Source organism: Grampus griseus, assembly GCF_964374135.1.
Source record: "Grampus griseus genome assembly, chromosome: 20".
In the NCBI taxonomy this organism is placed as follows: domain Eukaryota; kingdom Metazoa; phylum Chordata; class Mammalia; order Artiodactyla; family Delphinidae; genus Grampus; species Grampus griseus.
Window position 1 is genome coordinate 28,749,366 of NC_139014.1, and position 15,481 is coordinate 28,764,846.

The following is a 15,481-nucleotide window of genomic DNA, read 5'->3' on the forward strand; positions in this document are numbered from 1 at the left end:
GAGAACATTTCATCCAAAACAGCAGAATACACATTATTTTCAACTGCACATGAAACATTCTCCAGGATAGATCACATGTGAAGTCACAAAACAAGTCTCAATAAATTTAAGAAGATTGAAATAATATCAAGCATGTTTTCCAACCACATGGAATGAGACTATAAATCAACTACAAGAAAAAAACTGCAAAAAAACAAAAAAAACCAAGTGGAATCTAAACAACATGCTACTAAACAACCAATGAGTCACTGAAGAAATCCAATAGGTAATCAAAAAACACCTGGGGATAAATGAAAATGGAAACAACTATCCAAAATCTATAAGATGCAGCAAAAGCAGTTCTAAGAGGGAAGTTTATAGTGAGACAAAGCTACTTCAAGAAACAAGAAACATCTCAAATAAACAACCTAACCTTACACCTAAAGCAATTAGAGAAAGAAGAACAAAAAAAAGCCAAAGTTAGCAGAAGGAAAGAAATCATAAAGATCAGATCAGAAATAAATGAAAAAGAAATGAAGGAAACAATATCAAAGATCAATAAAAATAAAAGCTGGTCCTTTGAGAAGATAACGAAAATTGATAAACCATTAGCCAGACTCATCAAGAAAAAAAGGGAGAAGACTCAAATCAACAGAATTAGAAATGAAAAGGGAGAATAACAGACACTGCAGAAATACAAAGGATCATGAGACATTACTACAAGCAACTATATTCCAATAAAATGGACAACGTGGAAGAAATGGACAAATTCATAGAAAAGCACAACCTTCTGAGACTGAAAAGGAAGAAATAGAAAATATGAACAGACCAATCACGAGCAATGAAATTGAAACTGTGATTAAAAATCTTCAAACAGGGGCTTCCTTGGTGGTGCAGTGGTTGAGAGTCCGCCTGCCGATGCAGGGGACACGGGTTTGTGCCCCGGTCCGGGAAGATCCCACATGCCGCGGAGCGGCTGGGCCCGTGAGCCATGGCCGCTGAGCCTGCGCGTCCAGAGCCTGTGCTCCGCAACGGGAGAGGCCACAACAGTGAGAGGCTTGCGTACCGCAAAAAAAATAAATAAATAAAATAAAATCTTCAAACAAACAAAAGCCCAGGGCCAGATAGCTTCAAAGGCAAATTCTGTCAAACATTTACAGAATAGCTAACACCTATCCTTCTCAAACTCTTCCAAAATATAGCAGAAGGAGGAACGCTCCCAAACTCATTCTACGAGGCCACCATTACCCTGATACCAAACCAGACAAAGATGTCACAAAGAATGAAAACTACAGGCCAATCTCACTGATGAACATAGAGCAAAAATGCTCAACAAAATACTAGCAAACAGAATCCAACAGCACATCAATAGTATCATACACCATGATCAAGTAGGGTTTACTCCAGGAATGCAAGGATTCTTCAATATACGCAAATCAATCAATGTGATACATCATATTAACAAACTGAAGGATAAAAACCATACGATAATTTCAATAGATGTAGAAAAAGCTTTCAACAAAATTCAACACCCATTTATGATAAAAACTCTCCACAAAGTGGGCACAGAAGGAAGCTACCTCAACATAATAAAGGCCATACATGACAAACCCACAGCCAACATCATTCTCAATGGTGAAAAACTGACCATTTCCTCTAAGGTCAGGAACAAGACAAAGTTGCCCACTCTCACTGCTATTATTCAATATAGTTTTGGAAGTTTTAGCCACAGCAAATCAGACAAGAAAAAGAAATAAAAGGAATCCAAATCAGAAAAGAAGTAAAGCTGTCACTGTTTGCAGATGACATGATACTATACATAGAGAATCCCAAAGATGCTACCAGAAAAATACTAGAGCTAATCAATGAATTTGGTAGAGTAGCAGGATACAAAATTAATGCACAGAAATCTCTTGCATTCCTATACACTAATGATGAAAAATATGAAAGAGAAATTAAGGAAACAATCGCATTTACCCCAGCAACAAAAAAAATAAAATACCTATGAGGAAACCTTCCTGAGGAGACAAAAGACCTGTATGCAGAAAACTATAAGACATTGATGAAAGAAATTAAAGATGATACAAACAGATGGAGAGGTATACCATGTTCTTGGATTGGAAGCATCAACGTTCTCAAAATGACTATACTACCCAAAGCAATGTACAGATTCAATGCAATCCTTATCAAACTACCAATGGCATTTTTCACAAAAGTAGAACAAAAAATTTTACAGTTTGTATGGAAACACAAAAGACCTCGAATAGCAAAAGCAATCTTGAGAAAGAAAAATGGAGCTAGAGGAATCAGGCTCCCTGACTTCAGACTATATTACAAAGCTACAGTAATCAAGACAGTATGGTACTGGCACAAAAACAGAAATATAGATCAATGGAACAGGATAGAATGCCCAGAAATAGACCCACGCACATATGGTCACCTTATCTTTGACAAAGGAGGCAAGAATATACAATGGAGAAAAGACAGCCTCTTCAATAAGTGGTACTGGGAAAACTGGACAGCTACATGTAAAAGAATGAAATTACAACACTTCATAAAACCATACACAAAAATAAACTCAAAATGGATTAAAGACCTAAAAGTAAGGCCAGATACTATAAAACTCTTAAGGAAAACAAAGGCAGAACACTCTATGACATAAATCACAGCAAGATCCTTTTTGACCCACCTCCTAGAGAAATGGAAATAAAAACAAAAATAAACAAATGGGACCTATTGAAACTTAAAAGCTTTTGCACAGCAAAGGAAAACATAAACAAGATGAAAAGACAACCCTCAGAATAGGAGAAAATATTTGCAAACAAAGCAACTGACAAAGAATTAATCTCCAAATTATACAAGTGGCTCATGCAGCTCAGTATCAAAAAAACAAACAACCCAATCCAAAAATGGGCAGAAGACCTAAACAGACATTTCTCCAAAGAAGATATACAGAAGGCCAACAAACACATGAAAGGATTCCTGGGTCATAAAACTCAGGAAAATATTTAAGGTACATAAATGTACTAAATTTACAAATATACTAAAATTATCAATGTACTAAAACATATTGATGCCTCATTGTGGTGGTAGCTGGATTATGTGAGATTGAGTCTCTTTCTTCTGTTTCTTAAATTCTCATAAATTTTAAAGTTTAAAATAAAAATATCCATGTTGTAGTTGGAATGATAAAATATATCAATATTAAACAAATAAGTCTCCTTGAAAAATTCATTACAGCCCAGATCTTGGCTTCAGCCTTTGCTACAGACCGAATTTTTGTGTCCCCCACAAAATCCATATGTTGAAATTCGACCCCGGATGTGATAGTATAAGCAGGTGGGGGTAGGTGATTAAGGCATTAAGACAGAGCCCTCATGAAGGCGATTAGTGCCCTTATAAAAGTGTTTCCAAAGGGCTCCACCACCCTCCAACCATGTGAGGACACAGCCCGAGACAACACTGTCTATAAACCAGGAAGCAGGACTCACCAGACACCAAATCTGCTGACACCTTGATCTTGGACTTCCCAGGCTTCTGAACTGTGAGAAATAAATTTGTTGTTTATAAGCCATCCAGGCTATATCTTACTGCAGCCCAAACAGACTAAGACAGACTCACTGACCCAGAAACCTAATTTCTCGGGAAGACTTACATTAGTGAAGCTCATGGAGACATATACACACACACACACACACAAAAGCAAGTATCTTGCAATATCTCAAGGGGAAACAGATCTAATACCGGTTGGTGGGGACTGGGAGAGTGCCTTTCTAACCAAGGGAAATGGTTTGGTAATAAAATTAATATGATTTAAGTACAACCTCAAAGTGGTTAATTCAGGTTAAACAGTGGATTCAGTTGTACTCTGAAATAGGAGAAAATAAGGTGCAAACAATTTCATGATTAAGAAGCCTAAAAATTCACACACCAGCAAACTAACTTGCGCAAAGTTGTGAATGGTTTTAAATCAGTGACCAGTAAAAAGACAAAGTATCACTTTTCCCACTAGATATTCAACTCATGACATGTGTGTATATGTATGAAAATTTACCCTCTCTAGTGAGGGAAGATTGCACACCTCAAGCGTGGCACGGATTTTTAATTTCAAGACCTAACCACCAAGAGTTACTTACTTCACGTCAATTTCTAGAAATTAAAGGTAAAAAACTTGAGGTTCAAAATAGAAAGGCTATTGGTGGTTGTGGGAATGGGGCAGACTCATGGAATACAATTAAGTATCATTTAGAATATATTTTGGCTAGAGACCAAGAGGCAAGGTTCTTCGTTTCTTTCGTTTAAACTTTTTCTTAATAAATCTTTTATTTTGGAACAGTTTTCGGTTAACAATTATAGCGAAGATAGTACAGAGTCCCCTATACCCCATACAAGACAAGTTTTTTAAACTCTAACTTCTACTTCCACCCCTCCCACCACCCAAACCGTCCCCCACTTCTCTCCGATTCTATCTCCTCAGGTTTCAGCAGGGCCTTGTTCTCACAGTGCAAAGTTAGGATTGTAACGGAAACCCAGTTCAGTTCAAACTTCACCGTCCAGCCACAACTGGGTCAGCTGAGCTAGCCGACACCGGAACACTCCCGCCCCGCCCAGCTCTTTCAGAGGCGCTCCGACCCCTCGCCAACGTGGCTCCTCCAACTGAGGTCCCGGGAGACGCGAGCCAAGCGGGACCAAAGCGCTGGGCAGCTTCCAGAAGCCAGGCGCGCCGGGAGCAGGACCAGGTGAGCACCCAACAGCACGCTCCTCCCTCGAGGGGAGGTTCCGAAGGCTAAAACATTTTTAACCTCAAAACTTCCAGACCTTTAACCGGCTTGGGGCGAGTTACACAAACCTACGCACATTCGCTTATTGTTTAACGCAGACGCCTCCGGGCGCTTCTCGGCCACAACCGCCTCTTCACAGCCAACACCCCCAGACGGCCTCTGCCCCGCCCCGTCGCCGCTGCCAGTCCCTCGGCGCGTCGCGCGGGGCCGGGGCGCGCGCGCGTGAGGACGTCCGGGAGCGCGCGCGCCGCCGCCGCTGCCGCTGAGCTGGGCGGGAGTTGTTGGCGGTGGGTCTGAAGGTGATGGCCTTGACTGAAGGCCTCGAGGCGGCATCTCCCGCTGTTTCTGCAGTCGCTGCCCGGGACTCGGTGCGCTCATCGTCATGAGAGGTCAGGCCTGGGGGAAGCGGGCGAAGGAGGCGAGGGGCCGCGGCGAAATGGGCTCTGGGGAGAATAACTGAGGCACTCGAAGGTCGAACGTGGGAGGAAAAATCTGTCCTGGAGATTCCGGAAGAGCCCGTTGCGTTTACTTTTCTTCCCTTTTTCTCCCCTTTCTTGCTCGTACTTGGAGGAAAGCGGGAGGGTTCTGTTTTTATTTGTGGAAAAAACGCTGAAATTCTCCCGTCCAGCGTCGGTCTTCAGAGGTTGGAGGAAATAAATAGCAGTCGTGGCGTTAGAGCATCAGTGAAAGCCTCTAGTGAATGGCACTAAAAACCAAACCGCCCAACAGTAACTGAAAAAAAAAAAAAATAGAAAAAAAATTCCAAACCTAGGAATGAAATAGAATGACGCGGAACATGCCCTGACGTCAACCCCAGCTTCCTCCTACAGAAACGGCAGAAAGGCTCAGCGTTTCGTCAGCTGGATCCACGACGGCTACCCACACTCGTCATTTAGGGATCTTTCCGTGCCAGTGTACTCTTTCCCGACGCCCCTCCCCTCAAAGGTGGCATTTTTAATGTGCAGACTACGTAATTATCCTTATTCAGAATAAAGAGTCACTTAGCAATTACATGGTGACTCCCCAAGTCTTCCTATTTTAAAGGTATTTAGGTAACATCCTTGGGGGGGACAGGAAAAGGTAATACTCTTGGTATTAATTATTGGAAACTTTTTTATTAGCTTTGGGAAAGCTGTTTCAGCATAAAACGAAATTTGTAGGTCACCTAAATTAAATGTTTATTAGTTCTCCATGATGATACTTAATGAGGAGTTAAGATTTGATGCTTTTTTCTTCCTAACCTTTCCACACATTAAAAAAAATACTCTTATTAGATGTAGAATCTACATCAGAGATGGAACTGTTCCAGTTGAACAAAGTAAATGTATTTAAGTGTTCTAGTATGATTGAGTACTAGTACTCATATTATTAACATCTGCTGAGCACCAATATTTTGACTGTTTTGCCAGTTCCTTCTGTCATTAGAGAACTGGAGGCATCTGAAGCTAAACTTTTTTGGTAGCAGATGTTCCCTAAAGCATAGTTTGCCTAGGGCAGCAGAGCCTTCGCATAAAGGGAGAAGATGGAGGAGTCTAGTAATAAGCAATAGATAACCTGGAAATAATTCATGTACTGTGACTATCAGCCTCTCCTTTAGTGAATAAATTATTCCTAGTGAGCAATATATTGCCTGTACGTAACTGTTCACTTAGAATATTTTCTGCGCTTTGATTTTTAGGAGACAGAGCCCTGAAGCAAAGAAATCTGGATCACAGAAAAAGTATTCAGGGGTCATGCAAGCCAACTGTAGCCAACTGCACAGCCCTTCAGGAGCTGCAGGCAGTGAGGATGCCTCAGCCTCCCAGTGTGTCCAAACAAGATTGACAGGAGAAGCTTCCTGTCTTTATTCTGGAGATGTTCATATTCAGATAAACTCCATGCCTAAAGAATGTGCTGAAAATCCAAGCTCCAGAAATGTAAGGTCAGGTGTCCACGGCTGTACCCATGGATATGTACACAGTCGCTTACGGAGTCACTCCCACAATGAAGCAAGGCAACCTGATGATACCGAGATGGAGTCTGGAGATCGTGGTAGTAGCTCCTTCTCAGAATTCCGATATCTCTTCAAGTGGTTGCAAAAAGGTCTTCCATATATTTTGATTCTGGGTGTCAAACTTGTTATGCAGCATATAACAGGTAGGGTATAATAAAACATTGAGCTGTTTCATTACTATATGCAGCTAATTTTCTTTCTTTATTGGTAATCTACTTTAACCTATGTATTTCAGTTTCTTATTTTCTGTTAGTTTTTAAAATTGTATATGCTTCCTTTAAATTCATGTCATGTTAGCTCTTTTTTTTTCCTTTCAATTAACTGGACCTTATTTTCTAACAGGAATTTCTCTTGGAATTGGGCTGCTTACAACTTTTATATATGCAAACAAAAGCATTGTAAATCAGGTCTTTCTAAGAGTAAGTATAACCAGCAACTAAAAAATTATTAAATGTTTCTCCCTGTAGAATTATATACTCATTTTTGAGAGAAATAGGAATAAAGACAGTTTATTTGATAAATTTAAATAGATATAATGTACCATCCATGATATATTAAATGTTGTTATCTAAATGACCTGGAATAAATGATCTGTCCTAATACGGAATTGATTCACCTTATTTTCTTTGTATATTGGGTTCCTGATAAAGAAAAACTAGACAGGATTAAAGGGTTTAGAACACACTATTTGATCTGATTTGTCAACTGCTATCATGTTTTAAGTTAGTTTGACCGTACTAAGTAATATAATCATCATTAAAAACTTCAGCTGTTGTACTATAAGATTTAAAATAGTCAAATAAAACGTACACTGAATAAATGGGTATTGAACTATTTATTTAGGTTTCTCTTATTTAAAGAAAACTAAACCCAAGAAGTTTTTCCATAAGAAATTATAAAAGATTCCTATTCATGTAAATTATTGGGAAAACAGGATTAGTTTATAAAATTTCAAGCAACTTTCAAGGGTTATATCTGTGTAAAGGATCATACATTTTGACCTGAAAATTCCTAGTTAGAACCTATCAAACCATAAAAGTTTAATTCAGGGTTTAAAACTAGTAAAATTTTTAATTAAACCAGTAATTAAAACAATTATAAAACTGGGATTAAAAACATTTTATTAAATTCTTATTGAATTGAGAATTTTTAAAATTATATTTATAAACCCTGGTAACATAAATGCAGTTTTTAAAAGTCTGTTTTGTTGGGAAGGCAAAAATAGGAAGCCGCAGAAGTAAAGTTTTTATTTACGTAGGTCCTTTATGTCAGTCTGTAGAAGATTTGGCTTTGAAACATAGATAATGTTACACAATGAGGGAACTTGTATTTTAAAAATCTGTTTAAGTATGTGTTTTGTTTTTTTCACTAAAGGTATGTAAAATAGAATGTGATGATGTACAATTTAACAAATATTCTGTATTTTTATTAAGATAAATTAATCTATTAAAATGTTCTAAGTTAATAAATTAGTCATTAAAATAGTTTAATGATATTTAAAATTCTGGCATAATTCAAAGTAACAAATTATAAAATTGTTTATTTTTCAGGAAAGGTGCTCAAAGATTCAGTGTGCTTGGTTACTGGTATTCTTAGCAGGATCTTCTGTTCTTTTATATTACACCTTTCATTCTCAGTCACTTTATTACAGGTAATTAGAGGTCCAAGTGCACAATCACATTTTTATGTAATCGTATATTCCATAGCACTTTGCATATATCTTACTTGCACATACTTAGAGTTCAATTTTTACCTATCTGTCTCTTTCCAAGATTGAGAGCTTAAAGTGACTTACTCACATTTTTATACCCAGTGCCTTGCCTCACAGCAAGTGCTCAATAAATACTTAATTTTTGATACTTAAATTTTTACTTATATAATCAGTAGTTACTAAATACCATTAGGTTGTTGTTGGTGATCTTTTTTCGTTTTTCATTTTTGATAAATAAAAACTGTATATATTTAAAATATACAACATGTTTTGATATATGTATACATTTTGAAATGATTACCACATCAAGCTAATTAATATATCCATCACCTCCCTTAGTTACCTTCTTGTGTGTATGTGTGATAAGAACACTTGATCTTTGTCTCTACAAGAAGACTTGCTAAAGGACAGTAGTTGATAAGTTTCCATGTCAGATGGAAGTGTTCTGAATTTTCAGCTTTAATCAGATAATTAGAAGTCCTGGTTTCAGTGGAGTTGGAGAGATGTGGACAAATCTGGGATATAGTTTGTAGGTGTAGCCAGTACTACTCGGATTGGATTGGGTGAGTAGGTAAGGGGGAAGAATCAAGGGTGATACTGGGTTTTTTTAGTCTAAGCAACTGGCTGGATGGTGGTGCCATTTACTGGGCTGGGAAAGACTGGGGAAGGAACTGGTTTTGAGGGAAAATCAGTAATTTTGTTTTGAACATGTTAAGTTTGAGAGGCCATGTAGAACTGTTAAAGTGATTATAGATATTTGTCATGAGCTCAGAGTAGAGGTTAGGGCTGTAAATTTTGGTGTTATCAGCATATGGTTGATATTTAAAAACCAAGGAACTTGACAAGACTAGTCAGGGAAAGAAAGTATAGACAGAGGAGAGGGCCCAGGACTGGACATGCCCACAATTAGCCAGAGGAGGAGCAGCAAAGGAGACTTAAGAAGGAACCATCAGGGACTTCCCTGGTGGTGCAGTGGTTAAGAATCCGCCTGCCAATGCAAGGGACATGGGTTCGAGCCCTTGTCCAGGAAGATCCCACATGCCGCGGAGCAACTAAGCCCGTGCACCACAACTACTGAGCCTGTGCTCTAGAGCCCGTGAGCCACAACTGCTGAGCCCGTGTGCCACAACTACTGAAGCCCTTGCGCTGAGAGCCCGTGCTCCACAACAAGAGAAGCCACCGCAATGAGAAGCCCGCGCACCGCAACGAAGAGTAGCCCCCACTCACTGCAACTAGAGAAAGCCCGTGCGCAGCAACGAAGACCCAATGCAGCCAAAAATAATAAATGAATAAATTTTTTAAAAAAAGGAACCATCAGTCACATATGAGAACCACTAGAAGAGAGTGGTGTCAGAAGTCTAGGAAGAAAGTATTTCAAGGAGAGAAGAGGGGGAAAAAGTGACCTTCGAATTTAGCAAGAGGGAGGGAGTTGGCGATCTTGACAAAAACAGTTAAGTGGAAAGGAGGGGTTAGATTCCTGACTGGAGTTGATTGAAGACAGATTGGCAGCTACGGAGTATTTGTGAGTTTTTTAGAGTATAGGCTAGAAAGATATCAATCATGACAAGTTAGGAAGACTCGTTCTTTATGGAGGGAAGATTTGAAATTCAAACATTTAAGAAGTTTTCAAAATAAATTTATTTTTGGCTGCATTGGGTCTTCATTGCTGCGTGTGAGCTTTCTCTAGTTGTGGTGAGCGGGGCCTGCTCTTCCCTTGCAGTGTGCGGGCTTCTCATGGCAGTGGCTTCTCTTGTTGCAGAGCATGGGCTTTAGGCGTGTGGGCTTCCATAGTTGTGGCACACGGGCTCAGTAGTTGTGGCTCGCGGGCTCTAGAGCGCAGGCTCAGTAGTTGTGGTGCACAGGCTTAACTGCTCTGCGGCATGTGGGACCTTCCCAGACCAAGGCCTGAACCCGTGTCCCCTGCGTTGGCAGGCAGATTCTTAACCACTGCGCCACCAGGGAAGTCCCTAAAAGGTCTTTTTAAAATAAGCAAAATGATCTTCCATTCTATTTACATGAACTCTAGCATCTAGCCAAACTCTTATTTTTACACATCAAATTAAATATTTGGTAGCAAATTTAGAACCCCCATCGACACTTTTATCTTTTTATGTTGCTCTGGTAAGTTTTGATGTTTTTCTCTTGGTAGCTTAATTTTTTTTAATCCTACTTTGGACTATTCGAGCTTCTGGGACGTACTTTGGATCGTTGGAATTACAGACTTCATTCTGAAATTCCTCTTCATGGGCTTAAAATGCCTTATTTTATTGGTGCCTTCTTTCATCATGCCTTTTAAATCCAAGGTAAGAAAGTAATATGTTTTATTGGAAAGATGTTAGCAGACCATATTAATGCTATTTAGTCTTTGCTTAAATGATTCCTTCTATAATTTTTCAGTTTGCTCAATAACCTAATTTTAATTATCTATATTATCTCAGACTGGCAGCTATTTGGTCAAAGACTTGAACCTAAATATTAATCTATTCCAATAAAATCAATTATATTTGCTTTGGAATAATCTAAAAATGAGTCCCCACATCATATATGGGAAAATATATATTTATACTTCTGTTTTCCTCCAGGGCATTGTTAATTGATAATTGATAACTGACTTAGGCAGTTATTCAGTGTTTTTTCATATTTAATGAAAACTTTAAATTTTTATAATCAGCAAAATGTTTTATTATACGTAAAACATTTTCAGTCACTCTTTAGAAATTCTTTGAAAACAGACCACTCAGTGACTGTAATATCTAAAGAACGAAGTTGAGGTTGTCAGTCGTAACCATTATCATTATGAAGATTAATTTTATAGTTGTGTTATTGTGCCATATACCCATGATGTTCTCAGCCCAATATGAAGTATTTGCATTGTGCATGTAAGTACCTTGGGTGGCTCTATTTGTTTTCTTTTTTCTTCCTTTTTAGGGTTATTGGTATATGGTTTTAGAAGAATTATGTCAGTATTACCGAACTTTTGTCCCCGTACCAGTTTGGTTTCGTTACCTTATAAGCTATGGGGAGTTTGGTAATGTAACTGGATGGAGTCTTGGGATATTGCTGGCTTTACTCTACCTCATACTAAAAGTAGGTAACATAATAAATCTTATCATTTATAATGATTCATATAATACTGTTTACATATTTTACATATGACTGCTTTTCTCTTTATATATTTTATAGTTTATCTTCATATCACTAGTTGGAAGTAATGGCAGATTCTATATCTACTTAGAAATGGAGAAATGGAAATAGGTATCTTAATCCAGTGGTTCTCAGATTTTATTGGGGGAGTGGACCTCTAAGCATGGATTATCTAAGGTGGAGGGGAACAAGTAGAATAGAACATACCCATCCCCTACAGTAGCATCTCTCATACACATAATTCTCAAACTAGTGGAGTATCTCGTCCTGTTCCCTCTATGCCTGTTCCCCTCAGCTTAATCACTTTATGAAACGTTAAATAGGTTAAGGACGTGTGAACCAGATAAAATTGCCTTGCCTTTGATTTAGTTGTTTATATTTATCTTGACCAAATTGTAACTCTGGGCATTCAGATGTACTTCATTTTGGTTAAGAGTTGGCTGAAACTGATAAATTGAGTAAAATATTCCATAATTGGACTTTAAATATATTTAGAATGAAATGATTAGTTGTGATATGCAATGAGCATAAAATTAATATCAGTATTTGATATTAGCTTTGATCTCTGAGTTTAGCAGGTAAGGCTCTTTGAATAAATGAATTATTTTCTCTTTCAGCTTCTGGACTTTTTTGGACATCTGAGAACTTTCAGACGGGTTTTGAGAATATTTTTTACACGACCAGTAAGTATTTTTTAATCAGAAAAAACACTTTTTATCTTTCTTTCTACATTATAAAAATGTTTTAGTTCAGCAGTTTTACAAATGCAGATTTCATAATTATGTGGTTTTTTAGAAAAACTTCTTGTACTTTGGCACTTGGGGCTGTGATGATATAGAGGTTTTGTTTCTGTGATAAGTTTAACTTGCACATTGACAACCACCTGATAGTTGATGAAGTACTTATATATTTGAGTTTGCCTCTTGCCTTTTCAAATCACTTGACATTCTTAAGGGTTTATAAACATTCCCTTAAAAATCTTATGAACTTTTGTTTCTCTTCCTTTATTTAAGCCACAAACAGTAGCTTTGTGTATTTTCATTAACTCCTATTCAACTTCTGTGAAAGTGCTTATACTATAATTTATTGTGTATATGAAGAAAGCTCATTACCAAAAATCATGTCCCTTGAAATTTTCTTACTGGAAAAATTTCCCCAATACGGAGTTCTGTATGCACAAATAAGTTCATGACAATAACAGTAAATTTAACAATAACAAAACAATTTTAACAATAAATTGAGACTCCAATGTCAACTGTAACTTTATTATGTTATTCTACTGATGTAACAAACTGCAGAAAAAGGGTATCATAGCCCAAATGATAAATAGCTCATTTGCTATTTAGTAGCCTCAGAAGTTCTCAGTATAGTGTGATCACCAGGTTTCAGAGTTTGATTCTCAGTTTTGCAGTCCATTAGGTACTTAACAATTATGTGGTCAGGACTCAGGGGAATCTGATGTACAAGAATGCCAGTCTAATAATATATGTTTAAAAAAAAACAGGATTATACCAACAAAGTGGAGTAAACTAACTGGCCAGGGCACCCTTTCCTAAAGACAGTAATGTATTAAGTTTTTTTTTTGCGGTACGTGGGCCTCTCACTGCTGTGGCCTCTCCCGTTGCGGAGCACAGGCTCTGGACGCAGCGCAGGCTCAGCGGCCACGGCTCACGGGCCCAGCCGCTCTGCGGCATGTGGGATCTTCCCAGACCAGGGCACAAACCTGCGTCCCCTGCATCGGCAGGCGGACTCTCAACCACTGCATCACCAGGGAAGCCCTGTATTAAGTTTTGCTGCATCCTATTCAGACTTCTTTCTTTAGATAAGATACAATAAAATTGAGACTTCAGCTTTTGAGTTTATTCAGTTGATTATGTATTGGCCACTTTGCTGTAGCAATTAATCTAGTAAGGCTTCAGCTGAAATACTTTTGATATTCTTTCTCTGTGAAGCATAAAGAGACTATCACAGATCACTCTGTTTTATTCCTGGGATTCTCAGGTTCCTTAATGTTGCCCTGAAAATGGCAATCATCATCAGGGTGTCTTCACCTGAAGGGAGTCTGCAAAGTGCCAGACAAGAGTGCTATTTTAAAAGCTTGTCAGCATACATATCTGCAGTGTACTCTGCTAAATGACATTTATTGAAGGGAAACTGGCACCAAGATCATCCGTCAGTATCTCAGTTTGTTTTTGGAATCTTTAACATGACCAATCTCAAAAAAATCTTCATTTTCAATGTTTTCATCCGTTGAGTCTTAGTTTGATTTTGTTAACCCTCGATAACAAGAAGTTTAGGTCACAGCTTCAGGTTGCTGAGTCAAGTCATGCTTTTGCTCTCATTACCATGACTGAAACTTGGGTGTTCTTTCTTTTTCTCAGCCACCTTTTCCACATCATTTCTACAGAAAGCTGATCTCATTTGTAACATTTTGTCACATCTAGTTAATGACTAAATTCTACTGAATTTGGTAAGGAAGTTATTAAGATCTTAAAGAGATCAGAAACTTTTTTTTAGGACTTAAGAAGAAAAGGAAATTCAAAGATTTGTGTTATTATTCAGTTTGACAGTATAACTCTACCCAAGTGACATTTTGCAATTACAGTTCTTCTGTAAAATTTTACCATTCTTTCGTAGTACTAAATGCTCCAACTTTTGTGATAAGTAAGGATGATAATTAAAATTATTTTTAGATTTAGTGGCAGGATACTGTTCAGTGGTCCCCAAACCTCCTTCACATTGAACTCATGTGGAGAGCTTTCAGGAATTAGATTCCTGGGTTACATCCTGGTATGTCTGGACCTACTGGATCAATCACCAGTGTGGAGCACAGAAACCTATTTTTAAAGTAGTCTCTACATGAGTTACATTCAGCCAGCCAAGCTCTGGACTGACTTTTTTGAAAAGTGTCATAGGTAATAAGTGGGCTCAACTTGGCAGTACTGGGTCACATAGTACATGAATATAGATTGCATAATGCTGTATTATATTTCAGATCGCTTAGTCTCTTGAGCCATTCGAATTTGAAGCACTGTCATTATTTGGTATCCAATGAATCTAACAATCTTCCAGTATCCTATTATTATGTATTACATAGCGAGTTAACCTTGATGCGATCCATCCGGGCATCATTCTGCATACATAGTTAAGCTCTGAAATGTTTATATCCTTTGGGAGAGTTTTCAAATGCCTAGTTCCTTGGAGATTTGAGAAATACAGTACCATCTATGTATTTAAGGAACAGAAAAGAAAGAAATTTGTAGGAACATAACTTCTTATCTTTATAGAGTCACGGAGTGGCTGCCAGCAAGAGACAGTGTTCAGATGTGGATGATATTTGTTCAATATGTCAAGCTGAATTTCAAAAGCCAATTCTTCTCACCTGTCAGGTAACTGTATTTTTAAGCAACCTCAATACAGCACTTCTCTGTGATCTGCAAACGTCACATTTATGTTACTTATAGGGAAATATACACCATTCAGCAGAAAGTAGCATTCAGGGCACATACTACTAATTTCTTATTTGTGATTAGGATTTTGGTAGGTTAGTTAAATCTTGCCCCTTAGTTCTAATGATTTTTTTTTTTCTTTTTGCGGTACGCGGGCCTCTCACTGTTGTGGCCTCTCCCGTTGCGGAGCACAGGCTCCAGATGCGCAGGCTCAGCGGCCATGGCTCACGGGCCTAGCCGCTCCGCGGCATGTGGGATCTTCCCACACTGGGGCACGAACCCGTGTCCCCTGCATCGGCAGGCGGACTGTCAACCACTGCGCCACCAGGGACGCCCAGTTCTAATGATTTTTATGTAGAGGAGTGTATAAAGGGGAAAAAAAAATTCAAATGGCATACTGGATACCAAAGTGACTGGGAAACAG

At 38.3% G+C, this 15,481-nt stretch overlaps 1 protein-coding gene across 4 annotated transcripts in view; it reads left to right on the forward strand.

Moving 5' to 3' along the window:
- The first annotated feature begins 4,612 nt into the window (after window positions 1-4,612).
- Window positions 4,613-15,481, forward strand: part of RNFT1 (ring finger protein, transmembrane 1) — a 33,745-nt gene continuing 22,876 nt past the window's right edge. For 3 of the 4 annotated variants that reach the window (XM_082680129.1, XM_082680128.1, XM_082680127.1), the window contains exons 1-8: window positions 5,014-5,149; window positions 6,439-6,896; window positions 7,096-7,172; window positions 8,304-8,404; window positions 10,614-10,767; window positions 11,393-11,551; window positions 12,226-12,291; window positions 14,896-14,997. In XM_082680129.1, the coding sequence (XP_082536255.1) occupies window positions 6,494-6,896; window positions 7,096-7,172; window positions 8,304-8,404; window positions 10,614-10,767; window positions 11,393-11,551; window positions 12,226-12,291; window positions 14,896-14,997 (1,062 nt within the window). In that variant the 5' untranslated portion in view covers window positions 5,014-5,149; window positions 6,439-6,493. Of the gene's footprint in view, window positions 4,719-5,013; window positions 5,150-6,438; window positions 6,897-7,095; window positions 7,173-8,303; window positions 8,405-10,613; window positions 10,768-11,392; window positions 11,552-12,225; window positions 12,292-14,895; window positions 14,998-15,481 lie in introns of those variants that run through there. The other variant, XM_082680130.1, reaches the window with a different exon arrangement.